Source organism: Sardina pilchardus, chromosome 14 (genome assembly GCF_963854185.1).
Source record: "Sardina pilchardus chromosome 14, fSarPil1.1, whole genome shotgun sequence".
Classification (NCBI taxonomy): domain Eukaryota; kingdom Metazoa; phylum Chordata; class Actinopteri; order Clupeiformes; family Clupeidae; genus Sardina; species Sardina pilchardus.
The window spans coordinates 4,334,304-4,356,803 of NC_085007.1; the positions used below are offsets into that span (position 1 = coordinate 4,334,304).

The 22,500-nt window shown below is 44.3% G+C and overlaps 1 protein-coding gene across 1 annotated transcript in view; it reads left to right on the top strand.

The window, feature by feature from the left end:
* LOC134101466 (PALM2-AKAP2 fusion protein) overlaps positions 1–22,500 on the top strand; it is a 112,058-nt gene that overhangs the window by 13,511 nt on the left and 76,047 nt on the right. The window contains exon 3 of the mRNA XM_062555178.1: positions 21,261–21,341. Within this exon, the coding sequence (XP_062411162.1) occupies positions 21,261–21,341 (81 nt within the window). The remainder of the gene's footprint in view (positions 1–21,260; positions 21,342–22,500) is intronic.

Sequence of the window (22,500 nt, forward strand, 5' to 3'; positions counted from 1 at the left end):
ACCAGTGTATACGCACATACAGTCCATATATACACCAGTGTATACGCACATACAGTCCATATATACACCAGTGTATACGCACATATTGTATACGCACATACAGTCCATACACCAGTGTATACGCACATACAGTCCATATATACACCAGTGTATACGCACATACAGTCCATATATATATACACCAGTGTATACTCACATACAGTATGCATGAAAGGGCAGGAAAGATTGTCGTTAAAGACACACTATACTACATGCATGCTCATGTTACAGTATACAGTATATACATTATAAATAAACATTTAGTGTATACAGTACTTTGAACAGACGCAGATGCATTGCTCACATATACTTACATACAGGCCTGAAGACTCTGCGGAGTAAAACTAGGCGGTTAAAGGAGTGTGTTTTGTTAGAGGGAGGAGCAGATGGTGCAGCGTGGATGTTTTTACTGATCTCACTTTACAACAGTGGCCGTGTTGACAAGAGAGCCGGTGAAACGCTATGAAATACCCCACTCATCTCCTACAAGGCCATTGACACACTTACTCTCCCTCAGGTTTACTGTAAACCTATCAGCCTACCCCCCCCCCCCCCCCCCCCCCCCCCCCACCACACACACACACACAACAAAGGCCACCAGAGCAGCTTAGGGTGCCATGTATCCATTTGTTTAACCCATCGTAGGGTTCGGGGCGACACAATGGGTGTGAGCCATGTGGAATTTCTCGTCCCACACATCCACAGCCACAGCAGGCAAATGCAGCTTCATTAGCAGGGTGGTCGGCGTAGCCATTTTTTCCCCCCCATATCCCACTCGGCCGCCCCGCTTAATGATTCGTCATAAATTATTAACACTTTTTCCGTGGGCTTCTCACAGTCCTGGCAGCTCGTATTAGGTTTCCAGCGCGAGACAGAGACAATAGGCTGGGCAGGAATTAGGGGCTCGTAAAAACCGCTGCCTGCCTGGCGAGAGGGCAGTGGAACGGGCGCGCGGGCTGGCACACCTACGGGCACGACCAGGCAGACTGGGCAGAGCGGGCAGAAAACACACAGTCAGCCCACGAGTGGGTGTACAGGATTTGTGGTCGAGGGTTTCTCATTTCTCTCTCTCTGTTTTTCCCCCCTCTGTGCATATGCTCTCTCTCTCTCCTCTCTCTCTCTCTCTCTCTCTCTCTCTCTCTCTCTTCTCTCTCTCTCTCTCTCTGTGTTTCACCCTGTTTGTCTCTCTCTGTCTATCGCTCTATCTACTTCGATTTTCCTCTCCAACATTCTTTCTCTCTCTTTTCTGTGTTTTCTCCCTGTTTCCATCTCTCTCTGTCTATCGCTCTATCTATCTCGATTTTCCTCTTCTACATTCTCTCTCTCTGTCTATCGCTCTATCTACTTCGATTTTCCTCCCTACATTCTCTCTCTCTCTCTCTCTCTCTCTCTCTCTCTCTCTCTCTCTCTCTCTCTCTCTCTCTCTCTCTCTCTCTCTCTCTTCTCTCTCTCTCTCTCTCTCTCTCTCTCTCTCTCTATGTCCAACATCTGCTTTAACCCAACCATGTAGTTAGGCAGTGCAGTGTTCCATTCCCATGTGCTCCAGAAAAGCAAGCCTGCGGCCTCTTGAAGTTGACCGACTCCAAAACTAAAAGAGCTTTTTTTAAAATCACCATGCAGTCAAAGCTGTATTTTTGGGAACGTCACTTTCCACGTTCATTTTAAAGCAAGGGGGAAATCCGTGCACACAACAGTCACTGCCACACGCCGTGCTAATGTGAGAATTCTTGTAATTAAATCATAATTATGGTACGAGTTAATCACCCTACAACGTAAATCCCATATGTCTCCGTGGGGTATTTACAGAGAGGGATTCCTTACAGGGAGGCATTACCGTCTAACTGGCAAATCAAGATATCATGCTGCAAGAACTCCCTCGCCGAGAGCCTTTCCGAAGCAGCGGTGTTTGTTTTGTCTCTGAGCTGAGACGAGGAGAAGAGTGGTCATTATCTTCAGGCAGTTCTGGCAGACCCTGGGAAACCATTTGTAAATGTTATATTTTACTTCGGGAGACAAGAAGCATATTCTTCTGTGAAGGAAAAGTACATTAGGTTGACATAAGCCATTCAGTGCTGCCACACAGACTTCAGCATTGCTTAGAGTTGTAATCACTGATTTGCGCCATCGTCATGTATTGTTATTGTGCAGCTGAAGCCACTTGACATGAAGCATTCATAAAATATTTAGATATTGTGTCCCTTCCCAAGAGAGAGGAGGAGCTTTCTCACATGAGCTATGCTGACAATCTGGACACATACAGTAGGCCACAAGTATGATAAATATATGGAACCAGAGGTTTGAATGTGTGAAACCATATCTGAGCAAATCTCAAGCTGAACTATTGTTTACATGCCTCCCAGGTCTCCCTATGGGGTTTTCATGTCAGTGTCACCGTTAAGTGTTAACACTCTGCTAATTAGACTACCAGTTTAGCAAGGTGTTAGCTTAACAACACAGAGATCATGGATGACAGGTGATACCGTTTACATATTGATTCATACGCTATGTGTAGCCTGCAGTGTTGTCCTACTGAATGAATGAAAGAAATGTCCCAGCTAGAGCAGGTGGTAAGGGGGTGATCTATGCTTTACTGATGTGATTGTGTGCAGAAAGGGCTTTCATGGCAAACAGGCCTGAGAAAAACAAGGCATTCAGTAAATCTTTCTGAAAGTTTTGTCATTTTTTTTTCATACCAGGCAGGATGTGAGGGAGGGAGAACACATTTTATCCCAATCTCGTTGTTTAAGTCACATTTCATAACTGCACCCCAACCTGTGGTGTAAAAAGTAAGCAGATTTTATACACAAAGGCCGTGAAAAGTCAGAGAAAGGTTTTGAACTGATGTCAGTTGGAAATAGGGTGGGAACCGGCGTGCTCTGTGACATGCATTGCGTCCGCCAACGAACACCCAGTTGTTCCCTCCACACACCCCACACCAAGCCTCAGTGTCCCACCACTGTGGTCTCCCATTGGTCCATGGAGGTAGGGGTGGAGGGGGCCGTGCCGGACCGCATAAGGCAGGTGTTATGGACGTACCGGCTAATTTTAGCGTCAGCTGTCATAGCCTTCAGAGACACTCCATGGCCTCCCAGCATAGTTTGTTGGGGTGCAGTCGAGTGGGAAGTTCGCCATGCCTTGGGGTCACCATGCCTGTGACTCCTGATTAGGTGGGAGCAGGGTTATAGTGGAGGCTAAACGCGAGCTAACACAGTTTATCCACCTCTGAAATTTCCGAAACAGAGTTTATCCACCTCAGAAAAGTTTATTCTCCAATTGCTTTTTTAACATTCAAAAACCACACTGTATTATTCACAGTCACAATATGTACACTCAACACTCTAGGAACCATTTAATACCTCCACCATCATCAAACATGTTCCGAATGCAAAAATCCGATGCACCGCATGACGCAGCCTTTAGTGTGCTAAATCATGCTCGCTTACAATTGATCTTTTACGCTGGCTGATTTAAGAATCATAAACGGCCATAGTAACAAAGAGGGATGACTGAAGAATCTGTCGGTATTTCTTTGTAGCAATCTAACTATGAGTGTGGATGGGGTGGGTATGGGATGCCAGACACCACTGTTGAGCCCTCTGGAGGTGTTGTGAGCCTAATCAACAACACTCTAATGACAGTCTGCTTAATAACCTCAGTGAAATCCTCTCAAAGGCTCTTAGTAATGTGTTTGGACTTCGAAGGGTTGCTTTGTTGGTGATTTTGTTTTTGATGGTAAATAGGCTTGATTGTTGATTGGTCGCTTGGTCGCTCTCCAACCTATAGCACAGGGGTCCCTCTGTCAGAAAGCAACATCATAATGGAGAAGTTAGTGAATTTTTTTTTTTTTTTTTCTTACTGTAAGTGCATATAATTTCATGATAACTATTCTCCAAATGTGATGCACTAATTGTGCAGTAATAGTACTCTAGGCGTCCGTGTCAGAGATCTGTAAAGTAGGTTGAAAATATCGTCACCTGAGTTAAGAACTGTTTGTTCATAAAGCAATAATTCTAAGGACATAAGGTCGAGTGTAACAACGTAGCAAAGGGATGATGACCCAATGTCACTAGTTGGACAAAACATAATATGCAAATTGGCCCTTCATTCCTGTTATATTTAGTGGTCCGTGTATGTTATATGACTCCTGGAGCTTCAGAGCACGACGGGTATCTGCACTGCAGGTCAGGGGGGCTGACGACTCAGCTAGAGCGCGCGGGCGTGGGGATGCCATGGCTCTCTCTGGGGGCACGCCAACTGCCCCCCTGCCGTCATCATAAATGTCACGGATGCCTTACATTGGTGGACAACACCTGCCCGCGTCACGTGACATCGCGCGGTGCAGCGCGGCACATCGCAAAGCCCCAACCCACCCCCCCCCCCCCCCCCAACCCCCCGCGCTGAGTGACACAGTCCAGAAGGCAGAGGCTGCCAGAGGAGCTTAACGGTGCTAATGTGGCCCGTTACGTTCCCCATGCTGTAGTTCTGCATTATCTTTCAGATATGCACAGAAAAGGTGGTACATTCCCCATGCTGTAGTTCTGCAATATCTTTCAGATATGCACAGAAAAGGTGGTACATTCCTAGAGCTACTGTATAGGTAGGGTAGAGTTCCCACAGCGACCAATCAACAAGCCCATCAGAAAAGTCCAGATCAACAACAAAGCAACCGTTCTGGCAAAAGCAACATCAGCAGCAGAGGACCTATCGAGAGCATTTCACTGGGGTTATCAAGCAAGCCTCCTCCTCCTGCACAGTGTAACACATCTGTGATTAAAAGCACTTTGGTATACAGTACCATGGCACATGGACCCTTGTACTGTATATGGACCTGTGTTTCCTAAATATAATCCTGATAACAGCTTTAACTACATTAGTAATCTTCTAAAACATGCATGTGTTTTTACAACTCACAGTATATATTACACTCTGTGTAGGAGCACAGGTGCTTGACTTGATTATCTTCATATGAATAATATACTGTGCGCTCCTTTCCAGGGAGATGCGTGATTAGTGCATAGCTATGTGATATTTTGATCATTTTGTTTTTTCAATAGATGACTGATAAAATAGGGCTCATAGAGGCCAACTGTGAAAGTTTTGAGATGTAGTGTCTCCGAGGTGTTAGATTTCATCAGAGGTTTGTGTGGAACCTGATTCCTGAGCCTTTAATGGTTATATCAGGGACAGGGAGAGCCTTGTGGCACTGTGGCAGATGCCATGATGGAATGTGGCGAGCGGCGCTCACGTTTGGTGTCAGGCAAATTGGTGTATAGGCACGCACACAGCCACATGTGCCCCACCCCCCCCACACCCACACACACACACACACCATGAATACTCACACAGACACACACACATATGGGCGCACATAAACAGATTCCAAAAGTGTGCATTTACACCTGAAAGCATTTAGCACCAGGTGCATGCATCACTGTGTTCACAGCTTCCTGAAAGGAGATGTGAAGAATGTAGAGACTGTGACCATACTGACATGATCCACTTTAGCTAAGGCACAATACCGAGGTTGTCTAAATTAAATCATACTCCTTGGAGTTTGTCAGATGCAGCAGACTTGTGGCTGGTCTGTGTGTCTGGGTGTTGGCATTAACTTTGTTGGCTGCCCATTCAGTCCACTTACACAGAGATCTTGCCAGAGATGGAACATTTTATTGGAGATTTTCCCCCGACCTTGAATGAACTCGGAGTAACAAAGACCTCAGACCGACCGTGATGTTCTATGGTAAAAGTGCTCATTGCTGTTGAAGCAGTGGAAAGTATGAGCGATTCTGAACATGTCAAGCAGCCAGGTGGGGCAGCGTTTGGTCTCCTTCTGGACTCTGTCCGCCCGGAGAGCAACACACACACACACACATTCGGCTATAGCCCAGCAGCCCTTGCCCACTTCAGTGTGTAACAAAGAGTGTATTGTCCTCCACAATGCTAAACCAGCAGACTGGACATTCAGCTTCGCTATAGTTCAATAATATACAGCTTCAGTAGAGACCACAGCTTCAGTGAAGAGCCACAAAGTGACATTCCGTTTCCAGTTTCAGTGAATGGCAGAGACCAGTGCAGTGATGAGTAGCTTCAGTGAAGACCAGAGACGTAACATACAACTTTTTTTTTTTCATACCATCATAATCCATAAAAATACATTTTACATCCCTGAAAAAAAAAACAGCTTTCAGACAGTCTGCTTAAAGATGATTTCCAGCCCTTTTTTGTGGTGCATAACAGAGTTTCATAACCCCTTCATAAGACACAGTCATAAATTCATGAATGCTAAGTCAACAACTGCTAAGCCCGAACTACAGAATATTTATGATGTGTTTGAGGTTGTTCTCCAAGTCAGAGGAGAAAACAGAACTTCTGGTGTTTCGGTATTTTATTTTATTTCTTTTACCCAGAGACTCCAATTTAGAGCCGGCACTGGGCAATTGTAAAAGAGGTTTCTCATAGTTAAACTTATAGCATGCAGTTACTTTGAAAGGTTACAACTCTTGAGTATCCTGCATCCCATATATTTATCAGGAGCATTGAGGAGTTTTCAGAAAAATGATGGTGTTACCGTGAACTGAACAGTTTAATCAGACCTTAGCTTTAATGACTTGACCGCTGTTGACATTTCATGACATCCTCCAATCCCAGTAAATGATAGTGCGGGGTTCGGGCGGAATGTTTAAATAAATAAATCAAATAATTCTTTGTTGCTCACCTCGGCTAGGCTAGTGAAAATGCGTGCCACATGTCATTTTAATGCTTTGCAGACTCGAGTTCTTCATTCCTTTGTATCGGAGGCGTAGCACTTACTAGACAGAGTCTTCAGCAAGCCCATTATGCGGTGTCCGTAGTTTACATCTACAACATGCACTGTCCTTCTGGAAGCCGTTCCCGTGACTGTTGATGGGGCACATCTGTACTGTAAGTACACATCGGAACTGATCACTATCTCATCAGGCAACATGAGTGCTTTGCCAAAAAGAGAGAAAGGAGAAAAATAATCTTAGCCGTTAGTATTTAAATAGGTGACTGTCAGGGCCATACTGTATGCATTCTGATTTCACAGACATTTGGGTTTTGAAAATGAATGATGCAGAGGGACAGATGTCAATTCTAACAAACTAAATATTGTTTGTTGTGTCAGGCTACAAAGATCCTACAGATATTCAATGATGGACTGCATTTACCCAGTGATGAGAAACAGCTTTCAGCACTGTCGTGTATTCTGCCAGCATTCAGACGAAGAGAAAACGCTGAGTCAATCAGGAAAACAAATGAACGCTCAGAGCAAGAGCTCTAATTCAGCGCAGTTTCAGAGATCTCATCCAGTCGCAGAGTTCTCATGTACAGTCTCAGAAGTCTCACATCTCACACAGCACTGTCTTAGAGATTTCAGTAAAGCTCAAAGCGTGAGCTCTCACTCAGCATAGTCTCAGAGATCTCAGATCTTACTCGGCTCAGTCTCCAGAAACACATTGAACACAGTCTAAGATTGAACACAGTCGAAGAACACAGTCTAAACTCCTCCTGCCTCCTGCTGCTGTCACAAAAAGCCCTTTGAGGTTCAGTGGAGATTCTTGGAGAGGTCGCTCTTCAGGAGGACTTTTCAGCTCTCGCTCCCTCAGCAACATGAGGCCGGTAGCCCCGCCATTGTTACATCTGTACCTGTCAACGCATAGAATAGCACGCGGCGTAACTAGCGAATAGACAGCAGACCCAACATGACCTTGCGGGCCGTTTCCATTTTGAGAGCTCGAGCTTCAGTCACAATGCTCCTCCTTCTGTAGTGCAGAGGACAGATGTTTGGCACCAGTTCAGCTTTGAAGAACCGTATTTCATAAATGCTAACTTTTTCTTTTTGCAAAGAAGGCAGCTTTATCTTGTTAGCCTTTTTTTCTCTTTCTAAGCTTGCTGGAGAATCAGCAGAAAAAAATAAATGGGCATCAGTCTGTGTCACAATTGCACAATTGCACAGCGTTCAAAGCTGCTAACGATGCTAAATTAATCCAATACAAATATTGGATACGGTTGGCTTGGAATTGCTTTTGTGTCTGATTAGGTTTGTCCACGGTTTCATTCATGGAGGTGTTACTACTTTATATGCCACTGTATTTACCCAACAAAGCCTAGTCTGAAACATCACCTCTGCAATTGAGACAGCAATTGCCCTCGTTTCATTACAAATATCTGGAACAAAGCTTTGAATTAGTTACATACAAGAGCCTGGGAAAAGAGAACTTTATTAGTGAAAAGGCATTGCCACGAAGGGACTAATTCTTCTCAGATAAGGATCAGTGCTGGGCATGGGATCAGAGGAACTCAGTTCCCGCTCTATGCGAATCTGTCCTTGATGATTATTCAGCCCATCCAGTAGAGCTGAAGTATTCCTTCTTCCATTTGCCGTATTTCCGCTCCCAGGCTGCTTCCTGGGAATATTGTGTGTGCTCTATTTCGGTTGGTCCGTTGGGATGTTTGCTTGTGACTTTCTTGACGTTTGTCCAGCGGCAGAGAGGAGCGAGTGAGTGACCCTCTCCTTCTGTGTCCTGTGGAGCTGGAGGACGCAATGGTAGCAGATGCTGACTATTTATGTGTGTATGTGTTGCACTGTATGTGGGGGAGGGGTCGGTAAGAAAGAGAGGATTGGGGCAAAGGAACTAATAAACAGAAGGGGGATGATATAGGAAAGGAGAAGACACTCACTGAGGAAGAAATACATGTTTACCATTCCAAAACCATTTCAGAGAATCACACACATACAGTATGTGGAGTGAGTGAGAGGCTTAAACTGTCAGATACTCCAGTAGAGCAAGAGGCCAAAGACCAAACAAAATGCATACGTTACTCTTTCCATATACATTGTAAGTCACTTTGGATAAAAGTCTCCGCTAGATGAATTGATGTAACTCTAAATGAATGCAAAGAGGAGCCCCGTGGTTATCAATCTATGCTGGAGGCTTGTAGCTGATCTTTGGTGTGGGCTGTTACTCTGATTAGAAATGTCAGCATACTTGCCACTGTGGGTGGGCGTGGACCGCGGGAGTGAAACAATGACACTTCACTGAACACTGGGCCGCTCTCACTCTCTCACTGGAGCTGTTTCATCGGCCCAGCGTCCCGTCCACCATGACAACGCAGGCATCCAGTGATCTAAGAGCAGCATGACCGGCGCTAACACACCCAATGTGGTCATCAGGACAGAAATATGCTACTGGCCGTGAGCTAGAATGCTGCAGGGTTACCGAGAGGCTGAGTTTAGTTAGCCTCGCGAGCCATCCACGTACTTCCGGCCAAGGATTGCCTCCACTACGAGTCTGGCCGTGCTCCTCTGTGGAGCATTCTGCTCGGTAGAATTGTAACAGAACGCCCCCCCTCCAGAAAGCAGCCAATAAACGAAGAGACGGGTTGGTGGGGGCGAAAGGGGGAGGGCGCTCGTGACGATGACGTTAAACGCCTGCGCTATGTTGTTATGAGTAACTATCGCCGATTGGGTGAGAGCTGTCCAATCAATTCAAACCAGAACTGGGCGTTACTTCCCGCTTCCTGCAAGCGCTTCAGAGCAAAGAAATGCCAGACCATAATACGAAATGAAATGGTAGTATTATGGGATGGTTAGGACCAGGCTAGAGTTTAGTAGCTAGCTGTGCTGCTTTGGCGATGCCGTAGATGTTTTGCTAGACAGCCCTGAAGGTGGGCGGGGTCTCTGCTACAGGCTCTCAGCGTCCCGGCCTGCAAGAGTTATGGCTGCCAGGAGGGAAGGGATCCCTCTTGTCATCAGCTGACGTTGCTGTAAATAGTTATTCTACCACACTGTAAAAAAAAGTAAGAAACCACTTACGTCCATCATAAACAACAAGTTGTAGTGTTATTGCAATGAAGTGCAAAGCTTTTGGAAAACAATTCCATCCAATTCAATGCAGTTTCAGATTACTGCTTCTTGTTTTACTGGCTTGTTTGTGTGCTTACAAGTCCTGAATCTATATGTTTACATATAACCTTAGCAACACATCTGTTGAATAATAACATGTTCCAATAGAATGCTGAATAAAACAATGATCTGTGCGTTAGTGAATGCACTAATGCACAGGTGTATAAAGCTTCATTTTTCCCTTGCCATCGTGTGTATTTGTGCAAAGCATTCCTTCTCTGAGGAGAGTGAGTGAGTGTTTCTGTGTAATCTGGAGCTGTGGAAGGTTGAACAGGGTTTCGGTGTGTGTGTGTGTGTGTGTGTGTGTGGGGTGGGGGGGGATTTGATGAAACAGGGTTTCAGTGGAGGGAGGGGGTTGGAGGTGTGCAGAAGGGGAGACAGCTGTTTTCCATCTTAGACTCGAGACAGGTCTTCTTTGTTTGGGTCTCTCCAGTTGCTCGACCGAAATCACCCGGCGAGCCTGCCAAGGACTCCAGCGACCTGCTCCCTTCTGCTCTCTCACCAGCCCCTCAGAGTCCACTGCCAGGCCTGCGTCTGGCCTCCTCAACACTGTTTGAGCTCAACCAATCAGTGACACCAACTGGAAATGACAAGCATTAAGAGACTCGGCCAATGTGTCCCAGTGGCCAGGAATTTGTCTTGCGTGCTGGACGCCCAGTCAAGGTCCTGTGTTCTCCGTCGTCTAATCCCTTATAGCTGCTGTGTGTCGACTCGGCAACCTCACACTTGGCAGGAAATAGATTCGCCCTCTCAGTGTTCCTTTCAGAAATACAGTGGGCGCGCAGAAATGTGCCTTTTTTTTTTTTTTTTTTTTTTTTTTTAAAGCTGTGAAGAATGCTCGAGCAAAGTAATTATAGCCGCGGCGTTATCAGAATAGCAGCAAGCTGTCGAGAGCCTCAGTGGCCAGGCGCGGTGGAGAGAGAGGGAGAGCACTAAAGTAGACGCCTGGCGAGCATTAATCAACATCAACAGATCGTGCTGGTGGAGGTACGCTTTAGTGCAGACAGGAGTCGTGGGGATGACTCATCGCTGGGCAATGTAGTTCATGGCGGCGCTAACTAACTCAACTCTGGGAGATGTAGTTTTTACCTGTTTCAAAGCAGTCAGGTTAAGTGTATGTGTGTGTGTGTGTGTGTGTGTGTGTGTGTGTGCGCGCGTGCGTACGTGTGTGTGGTAGTCAGGAACTCTGCTAAAAACTGGCATACATGTACTGTATTGTGTGCTGCAACATTTTGACACGGCTGAAAATTGTGACATTAAACATGACATAAAACATAGACAAAACATGACAACGAGTTGCCAATTCTACATTGCACCATATTTAAGGAACACAACCTCGGTCAAACAGACCAACATATCCTGCAAGTTGAGTAAACATTATGTTGTCTTAGTCTCAGAGATATTCTAGTGCAAACTATCTCTTCAGCTTTGCTCTGATGTCCATCAGGAATAATATGTTTCGTGTTTGAATATTGTAATTACCAATTCAAATCCCAGGGCTGCAGAAGTGGCTAAAAATAAAGGAGCAGCGTAGACACACCAGACACCACCTTTCAGGCTTCCGGTTTGGAACATGTAGTGATCAGACGTGTGAACGAGTGTCTCTTGATACCTTGAATTTAAATACCTTAAAACTCCCTGTTATAGTCATTGGTATCGAGTTAATAGTTTCAATTGTTTATTTTATTTCATTTGCGACCAAAATCACACGTTCGGAACATGCCAGGTTCTCAGAAAACTAAAGGGGATACAGAGTCGAAGAAATCCACGCTTAGTAGCAGAGTGGCTAATATGGCGACGGCTACAGCTAGTAACGAACTCGGTGTGATGCTAACAGCAGAAATGGAGAAGCAGCGTGAAAATCTCAAAGAGGACATGGCTACACTCATTCAAGCCTCTCTGGCGCCTATCCAATCGTCTATAGCTAGTTTTCGAGAAATGGTGGATACACTGGGTCAAAGAGTTACATCTGTGGAGATAACTACGGGCGAGAACTTTGAAGCACTCTCTAAAGTGGAAAAAACCATCTCTGAACTACAGGCTGTGAATGCTACACTGGTAGACCGCATCGATGACTTGGAGAACCGCTCTCGAAGAGCAAACATTCGCATAATCAACATGCCAGAGGGTACTGAGCCCAACGGTGATATGGTGACTTTCATCTCCACGCTTTTGAAAGACACGATGGGGAACCAGGTGTTTGCCACACCGCCTGAACTAGACCGGGCGCATCGTGCTCTAATGCAAAAACCCAAAGATGGCCAGCCACCACGAGCCGTCATTGTTGCTTTCCATAGGTATCAAGACCGGGAGAAGGCATTACGCTGGGCTAGGCAGAACGAGATGCTGTATAATGGCCATGCATTGAGGCTGTATCCTGATCTGAGTGCCATCCTCTCTAAGAAACGTGCAGCTTACAAGACCGTCAAATCAGCTCTGTATAAGAAGGGGATCCAATTCAGACTTCTCTACCCTGCGCGCCTTCGTGTGTCTTATGGAGGGGAGACGTTGACGTTCGAGACACCATTGGATGCGGAGGCGTTCTACGCTCGGAGGATTGAGAGGAAGGCCGACATTGCTGATGGTCCGGGAGAGGATTAGCTGAACACTCGCTATCAATGACGCCGGGTAAAGTAGCAGCCATGGCTAACTCAGTGTAGCATACTTTTTGACTAGCAACGTTTACCGTCTCAAGACTTTTGGACTTGTGGTTTTATTACGGCATGTTTACGTGTTATCTCACGTGACTGAATACTGAACAGTGATTTATGTTGGGAGTTTATTTGTTTCATTACTATGCGGGAGCTCTCGAAAGCAAAGTTTAGATGATTATGGTGAAATGTTGGAAGTGTTCAGAGGGGGGACGAATCCTGCGCGCTGCCAGTTTGGCAGAGAAAGGGAATGTTCTGGGGATGTTGGGGCTAATGACTGGACCTGTCTTTCTTTTCTATACACTGTGCATTTGTGGAATTGTATTATGTTTTTTTCTGCTGAGGGAGGGATGCGTGAAATCTACATGGTTATGTAGCCTATGGAGAAAACGAGTCATGCACACTTCATTTATATCTTTATTGTGTGGCTATGACTAACGGTTTACAAGGTGGGTGTGGGGGGTCAGCGATCCGTTTCGCATCATGGAACGTTAAAGGGCTCAACAGTCCAATAAAGAGATCTAAAATATTTACTCACCTTAAGAATTTAAAAGCTGATATTATATTTCTTCAAGAAACTCACCTACGTAATTCTGACCAACTGCGTTTAAAAAAACAATGGGTGGGACAAATCTTTCATTCTGGTTTTAATTCTAAAGCAAGGGGAACAGCAATACTACTGCACAAGAAAATTCAGTTTACATCTTCGAGTGTTATTTCAGATTCACAAGGCCGCTATGTTATTGTCTCTGGACAGCTTTTCCATACACCTGTTGTATTAGTGAACCTGTACGCTCCTAACTGGGATGATGCAGGGTTTGTGCAGCAACTTGTCTGTAAACTGCCAGATCTGAATTCTCATTTTTTGATTTTAGGGGGTGACTTTAACTGTGTCATGGACCCAAACTTAGACAGGTCCAGCCCTAAAGTACATACCCTATCGAAAATGGCCAGTTCATTTTTAGATTTTTTTGGGCATGCAGCATGTGTAGATCCTTGGCGAGTTTTGAATCCTCAAGGCAAAACTTTTTCTTTTTTTTCTAATGCACATCATTCATACTCGAGAATTGATTACTTTTTCATTGATCAAAAATTGATGAGCTCCTTAGAAAAGGTTGAATATGGTGCCATCGTAGAATCAGACCACGCCCCCGTACTTATGGATCTGTCTTTTGACCACATTTACACTAGTCGTCCTCAGTGGCGCTTTAATACTACATTATTATCAGATGAGATGTTCTGCAGTTTAATCTCTATAGCCATCACTGTTTTTTTGGAAACAAATAGAACAGACTCTGTTTCTCCATCATTACTTTGGGAAACACTTAAAGTTGTACTTAGAGGGGAGATAATAGCATATTCGGCCTATCAGAATAGAGAGAGGAAGAGGAAAAAACAAGAGTTGATGGATTCAATATTTGATCTAGATAGGCAATGTTCTACATCTCCAAATCCTTTACTCTTCAAAGAGAGAATAGAGCTCCAGACTCAGTATAACTTACTTTCTACTTCAGAAACAGAGCAACTTATTATGCGATCACGTGGGATGTTTTATGAACATGGTGAAAAGGCAGGCCGGCTTCTGGCTCATCAACTAAAATCTAAATCTGCATCACAACACATATCTCAAATTGAGGATACTACAGGAAAGCTGACCGCGGACCCTTTAGAAATAAATTCTATCTTTAAAAACTACTATTCGGATTTGTACACTTCAGAGTCATATAAAGACACGTCACTTTTCTTTAATTTTTTTGATAAAATACAAGTTCCCACACTCTCTGATGGCCAAAAAGAACAATTAGACCAACCGCTGAGCCATGAAGAGGTTACCTTAGCCATCTCTGCCATGCAAAATGGGAAGGCCCCAGGGCCTGATGGCTTCCCCATTGATTTTTATAAGAAGTTTTCTGGTCAGCTAGCTCCCCTGCTATTAGAAATGTTTAATCACTCCTTGTCCCAAGGTGAATTGCCTGGATCCCTTACTGAAGCATCAATTACACTTTTGCTGAAACCCGGTAAGGATGCATCTAAATGTGGTTCATACCGACCGGTGTCGCTGCTAAATTCTGATGTTAAAGTACTATCTAAACTGTTAGCTATGCGATTGGAGACACCCTTGCCATACCTGATTTCAACTGATCAGACGGGCTTTATTAAAGGGCGGTATTTGTTTTCTAATGTGCGACGCCTTTTAAATATACTTTACAGCCCTTCACCTGACATCGTACCGGAAGTTGTGGTTTCCTTAGATGCGGAAAAAGCATTCGACCGCGTAGAATGGGATTATCTTTTTTTTACTTTGAAACAATTTGATTTTGGTAAAACATTTAGCCAGTGGATCCGACTTCTATATTTCTCCCCACAAGCATCAGTGGTCACAAACCAGCTGCGCTCACAAAGTTTTATGTTATCTAGAGGTACTAGACAAGGTTGTCCACTTAGTCCACTTTTATTTACAATAGCAATAGAACCATTATCCCTTGCCCTAAAATCTGCACCCTCAATAAAGGGCATTCCCAGATGGGGAGTGGAAAATAAGCTATCCCTTTATGCAGATGACATGCTGCTTTACATCTCAGACCCACTATTAAGTATCAATGACATACTTTCACTGCTGCACACTTTTGGGCAGATTTCTGGTTACAAACTTAATTTGTCAAAAAGCGAATGCTTACCTGTAAATAAGTCAGCAATGAAAATCCCAAATCAGGCCCTACCATTTCAAATATCAAGGTCAGGTTTTAAATATTTGGGCATTAAAATAACTCCTGCCTTCAAAAATCTTTTTGATGAGAACTTTGCCCCACTTATTGTTAAACTTAAATCAGACCTACAGAGGTGGGATATCTTACATTTGACCTTAGCTGGCAGAGTGAATTGTGTCAAAATGAATGTGTTGCCAAGGTTTTTGTTTCTGTTTCAGTGCCTCCCTATTTTCTTATCCAAATCCTTTTTTCATCAGATAGATAAATTAATCTCTAAATTCATATGGAATGGTAAGATCCCTAGGATAGGTAAGGAATTACTCCAGCGACCAAGAGCAGTGGGTGGGTTGGCCCTCCCTAATTTTAGGAATTATTATTGGGCAACAAACATCCACAAAATAACATTTTGGGTGCAATCTTCAGACACAGACTGGTGTGAGTTGGAGTGCAGGTCATGCATGTCGACCTCTCTACATGCTTTGGCTTCATCTAGCCTTCCTATCAAGATTTTGCAGTTTACATCTAACCCAGTGGTCATCTCCACTCTTAGGATATGGACTCAGTTTAGATATCATACTAACACGAGGGGAACACTTTTGATTCAGAGCCCACTGTGTAACAATCACACATTTCTACCAGCCAAATTGGACCAGGCTTTTGCAGGATGGCATAGGAAAGGGATCCAAAGATTTAGTGATCTTTACGGGAATGGGATATTTTCTAGCTTTAATGATTTGATTTCCAAGTACGACCTTCAACAAACTGACTTATTTCGTTACTTTCAAGCTCGCCAGTTTGCTAAAAGCAATAGCTCACACTTCCCAGCTCTCCCAACAAAGTCCCTAGTGGACTCACTTTTGGAAGTTCCTTCCTGGTTGAAAGGTTTTACAGCACATTCCTATTCATTGATTACGTTACTGGATAATGTTAAGATAGGCAAGATCAAAAATGCATGGGAAAAGGAACTTGGAACTGAAATATCAGAAGAGGTATGGACTACAGCTCTAACAAGAGTGAACAATAGCACTTCCTGTGCGAGACTGGGTTTAATCCAATTTAAGGTTGTACATCGCCTACATTGGTGTAGAGCTAAGATATCATCATTCTATCCTAATGTAGATAGCAAATGTGTAAGATGTCATGTTAATGTAGCTGACTTGACACATATGTTTTGGTCATGCCATACACTAGTAGGATACTGGTCAACAATATTTGATGTATTATCTGAAGTTCTTGGGACGACTTTAGCACCATGTGCTATGATTGCCATATTTGGTGTACCAGGTGAAGAAACAAACTTGACACGAAAACAACTCAACATCGTAGCATTTGTAACTTTATTGGCACGTAGGCAAATTTTACTGCTTTGGAAATCAAGCGCCCCACCCACTGCAACACAATGGCTTAAAGATGTAATGTTGTTTTTACATCTAGAGAAGATTAAATTCACTATCAGAGGATCTAGCAAATTCATCTCAGTGTGGGGATCACTAATGTCGTACTTTAGTAACCTCCAAGCCCTACCCATGTAGTGAGTGGACATCCTGGTTGGCTGACAATGACTGCCCCCACTTTATATTCAAACTACACTAGCACTTGACTCTTAATCCATAATAGTTGTCATGACATAATTGTGAAAGCGTGCCATCCTTCACAGATATCATATTTGTGTATTCATGTTTCAATTTCAAGTATGTTTTTTCAGTATAATTGTTTGTATTGTTAACATTTTTATTTATTTTTTGGTCCAGTCGGGGTGGGATGGGGAGGGGGGGGGGGGTGTTTTTGTGAGTAAGAAAAAAGAAAAACTCATGTAACTGTACTGATGTCTCTCTGTTTATAACCTATATTTCTCAATAAAAAGAGGTTTAAAAAAAAAAAAAAGACACCACCTTTCATTGCTCTTGGAAATGTTTTCTTAGCAGATCTCCAAACAATCTTACAGATGCATGAACGTTAGCGTCTCAGCCCGCGCCAGCGTTTACAGAGCCTGTGCCAAGGTGGCAATTATGGCAGGGCGTTTAAGACCAGGATTATGGGCTAGGTTTGAGTGGAGACTCCCTGGCCACTGAGCTTTTGTTTCTGTGTGTGTGTGTGTGTGTGTGTGTGTGTGTCTGTCTGTCTGCGTGCGCTTATGTGTGTGTGTGTGTGTGTGTGTGTGTGTGTGTGTGTGAGTGTGTGTGTGTGTGTGTGTGTGTGTGTGTGTGTGTGTGTGTGTGCGATCTCATGTTGGCATCTCCCTCTGAGACTCACTGCGCTCCTGCTTCTCTGCCTGTGCCAACTGCCTGTCCAGTCAGATCCTGGGTGGGCATCAACTGGGGGCATACAGTATTGTTTTTAAATGATTATCACAGTCAGGCCCATTAGCCTGTTGTGTCATCTGTATCAAAGGCATTATGAGGTTAACTCTGTAGCTGTAAGCCATGCTGTATTTGAAGCAGTAAAACCCGTGGGTCTGCATATTACGGTAAACAGAATTTTATTAGATGCTGACTGTGTGAGTGTGTGAGTGTGTGTGTGTGTGTGTGTGTGTGTGTGTGTGTGTGTGTGAGCGCGCATATTTCAGTGTGTGTGTGTGTGTGTGTGTGTGTGTGTGTGTGTGTGTGTGTGTGTGTGTGTGTTACTCTATGTTGGGGGTAGGTCATTGACACGAGTGATCAGCGTTGAATAATGCAAGCCTCTCCTGTCTCTGTTGCTGTTGCTGTACTACTCTATTCCAGTGGGCTGCCCATTCATTAGCTTTCCTTTCATATATTTGTCTTCTTTCTCTAATTCTTCTTCTTAGTACAGTACTTTAATATATCTCTGACTCCATCTCCCTTTCTCCATCTCCCTGACCCTCTCTTTCTATAAATATGGTATGTTCATACTTCGAAGACCATCTAACTTTACCATACACATACACCATGCAATAGGCTCAGTGTCCTTTTCAGTGCACGTAGAGACTGTATGAGCCCTACAGTATGCCCAGCGTCCTTTTGAGTACACATAGATATGAGCCATACAGTGGGCTAGGTATCATGTGGACTTGGATGATCCCTCTTTCCCAATATTGCCACCATGCTGTGCTCACTTCCCAGCATGCTTTGCATTTGACATGACCCACCTCCTCGTGGTCAAGGACTCTGAGTGGTTGGTGTTCCTCTTCTTCCCCATCTCCATCGTTCTCCTCCACTCTCACATCTGGATCCCATATTGTTTTCCAACACACACACAACACCACACACACACACACACACACACACACACACACACACACACACACACACATTCTGGAATGCAGTACAGTGTGTGTGAGTGAGTGAGGGAGAGAGTGAATCTGTGTCAAAGATGCTTCCAGTCAGCTATTTGTTCAGAGGCATGCAGGACCTGCTGTGTTGTAGCTTGAATAAACACCCAATCCTGACTCTGTCCTAACTCCCTAAAATTAGACTTCAGGAGGGAAGTGGATCATCTGGCCGTTTCTCAGTTACTGTACAGGCCGCTGCATCTGGTTACAATTGTAAAGTCATTATGCTCTGCGATGCTATAGCCTCATATTCCCACCTCTTCCTCATAGCCAAAGAGACCAGAGTGGTACAGAGCCAAGCTTCACACCGCTAATCAATCAGTGATCAGTGCTTTGTCCAAATAAGGATGTTTATTCAACCATGTCCAAATGTCCAAATGGGGATACGTACGTACAGTAGTCACTTTCAATCAGTGATCAGTGCTTTGTCCAAATAAGGATGTTCAGTCAACCATGTCCAAATGTCCAAGTGGAGATACAGTACGTAGTCACTTTCAATGATGCGATAACGATGCATTTCAATCACAATGAAAGAGTCCGCAACATATGGTGTGGAAATAATCACTCGTCAATACTCAGGAGAGAGTGTGGTGAACAGTGGTGTGGAGATGTTTTTGCATAGTTTTCTCTGTGTTGCAACTCTGTCCGTGCATTGCACAGCACTGAACATCATAACCATTGTAGCCACCGTCATAACCATCCACAGCTGTGCACTGAGGCTTCCTGTGTTGTCGGACTACAGTATGGCACCGAGTGTACTGAATCAGAAGGGGATGTTGGCGGTTTAGGAGTCAATAAACGTCTTAAAAGACCACTGTAAAGTAGACGCTTTACATGAGTTTGTAATTAAAAGGGGCTTGTTGTGTAACGATCTCATGCAATAGCATGTTCTGCTCTCTTTGAACCATGGTCAATACATCTAGCTCTCAGATCAATTCACCTGTCAACTCCTTGTCAAGCTAATTGTCTACTGACGCCAATCTCAACCTGAATCATCGTCCCATATTGACCATGTTTTATGGGCCGTTACAGTAAAGATGGAGCACATGCTCCTGTCTGGTACCAACACCATTATGTAGACGTGATGGAGACGGTTTGAAAAACTTGAATCGTTCATAAAAACTAATTTCCATCAGTTCTGACCCACATCTGAAGGCCTGGAGGGAGGAAAGAAATCCTTCTTATAAATCCTCTGCTCTCTCACAGTCGCAGTCTGCTCTCGGCGGAGTCGGAGTCGGCGCAGCTTAAACAGCCTGCTGTGTGTGTGTTCAGAGCAGCAGAGCGGAGCGTTTAGTGGCTTCTTCATCCCACTGGTTCCCAGCTAAACACGGCACACTCTCACCACCCCGGGGGGCCTGAGAGGAAGACGTGGTGGGGAAGGAACTCTGGATATGGACGTGTGTGGGACGGGACATGGAAAAAAAGTACATGATATGGCAACTTGTACAAATGGATCAGAGAGAGAGAGAGAGAGAGAGAGAGAGGGGGATGGATTTGTTAACGCAAATGCCTTTTTCTGTCATGGCAATAAAGCACTGTTTGAATTTGAGAGAGAGAGAGAGAGAGAGAGAGAGAGAGAGAGAGAGAGAGAGAGAGAGAGAGGACATGTGCTTCCAGCTTCCTTTGAATGCAGGATCTGTGTTCCCTCTGTTTGGCATGGCGAGTCAGTGCAGTAAACAGCATCTCTGCTGTGTTTGTGTTCCTGATAACATGCTTGCAGAGAGCATGAAGGAGCCATTCCCTCCCTGCTGTTCTCTTCTCAAAGACTTATATCTGTTGCACTGGAACGCTTGTAGTGCAGCATTCTCATGCACTACTCTTTTACACAGAACTCCTCTAGATCTGATTCTGTTTACGATTCTAATCGTGATTCTGAGTTTTGATCTAGTGGCATCAATCAATGATTTATGCACATATCATGAACATCTGTACTGTTTGAAATGCTCTTCATGTACTGTAGTGACCTGATGGGTCTTGAGATTTGTTGCAGAGAGTCAAAAGCCTTTATTTGGGGGAACTGCGTATGTCAATTGTTGGCATGATGCCAATGGTGGTGGGCAGCCAGTGCGGTGGACGGTACAGATGTTCTGTAAAGTTCACTCCATGCTTGTTTTTCTCGGTCGCTCGAGCCTGCAGTGGTTGCGTAGTAGTTCTGTTTTGATGAGGGATCACTATGACCTGTGTGCTGCTCTCTAAGTAAATAAAAGCTTGTATTTACAGCAACTCACTAGTGTTACAATATGTTTGACCACTTACATGTATGATCCATACTGTAGATCCATATGATTCAGTCCATATCCATAGGATTTCTTAATTCTATTCCTCTCACGTTCACACATGAACTATAACGATAATGACATGAAGAACTACAGTATATAGTTGGGGATCACTTTCAGAGTGATTTTGAGAACGATAAAAAGCTAACAGCCAATCAGAACCCATCACATTCATTCACACGAGTGGAGACTTTTTGTTTACCATTGGTCAGTGTGAATGCTTTTATCGTTATGGTTATAATTATCGTTATCGTTCTTGGTGTGAATGCCGCTTTCATGTGCTTATATATGTTTTTATTGTTTGGTACAATTGACAATGGATTTGATAAGGAGCTTTAAAATACTGAAGTGGTCCTTCTTGTTGTCTTTCAGGAGAAACGGAAACGACAATCAGAGATCGAGGACAAACGCCAGCAACTGGATGACTTCGTGCTGCAGCTTCAACATCTTAGGGTAAATCATCTATGGTCTAAATATATATATTGTGTGTGTGTGTGTGTGTGTGTGTGTGTGTGTGTGTGTGTGTGTGTGTGTGTGTGTGTGTGTGTGTGTGTGTGTGTGTGTGTGTGTGTGTGTGTGTGTGTGTGTGTGTGTGTGTGTGTGTGTGTGTGTGTGCGTGCGTGCGTGCGTGTGTACACAGTACGTGTGGTATATATAATACATAGTTTCTACTATCTGTAATGGGCGAAAGAGATCAGCTTCCCCCGGTTCCCTGAGAAATAAACCACACACACAGGCACACACAGGCACACACAGGCACACATACACACACAGACACAGACACACACACACACACACACACACACACACACACACACACACACACACACACACACACACACACACACACACACACACACACACACACAAATACACACGTGGGTGCAGTTTCCCTAGTTCCCTGAGAAATAAAGCACTCACGCACAAACACACACACTCACACACACACATACAGTAGATGCAGTTTTTTCTGGTGCTCTGAGAAATATAAAGCACACACACACACGCACACATGGATGCAGTTTCCTCTAGTTCCCTGAGAACTATAAAGAGCACAACACACACACACACACACTCTCTCACACACACTCAAACACACACACACACACTGGTGCAGTTTCCCCTGGTTTCCTGAGAAACCCAAGGACATGGAGGAGACCCCTTCACAAACAAACACTCCCAGCCTCTCGGCTCCCCTCTCCAGCTCATCAGATAGCGGGGGGCTTGCCTCATTTCGCCAAAATTGCTCTGCTGTTAAGTCGCCCGCATTTTATGCCAATTACATTTCACAAAAACAAATTTACTCCGGCACAAAGTGACTCTTGAAAGAGCTTTTATTTCTGCCCTATGGTCCCTCTGGAGAAAAACAGATAGATTGATACAGAGAGAGAGAGAGAGAGAGAGAGAGGGAAACAGACTGAGAAAGAGAGAGAGAGAGAGAGAGAGAGAGAGAGAGAGAGAGAGATAGAGTGAGAGATTTTGAGGAAAAGTGCCAGTTACTGCCAGTGACCGAGGAGAAACTTTGGCTCCTGGGAACCGTGCCGAGAAAGACAGAATCAGCACACTGAAGTGAGACACACACACACACACACACACACACACACACACACTC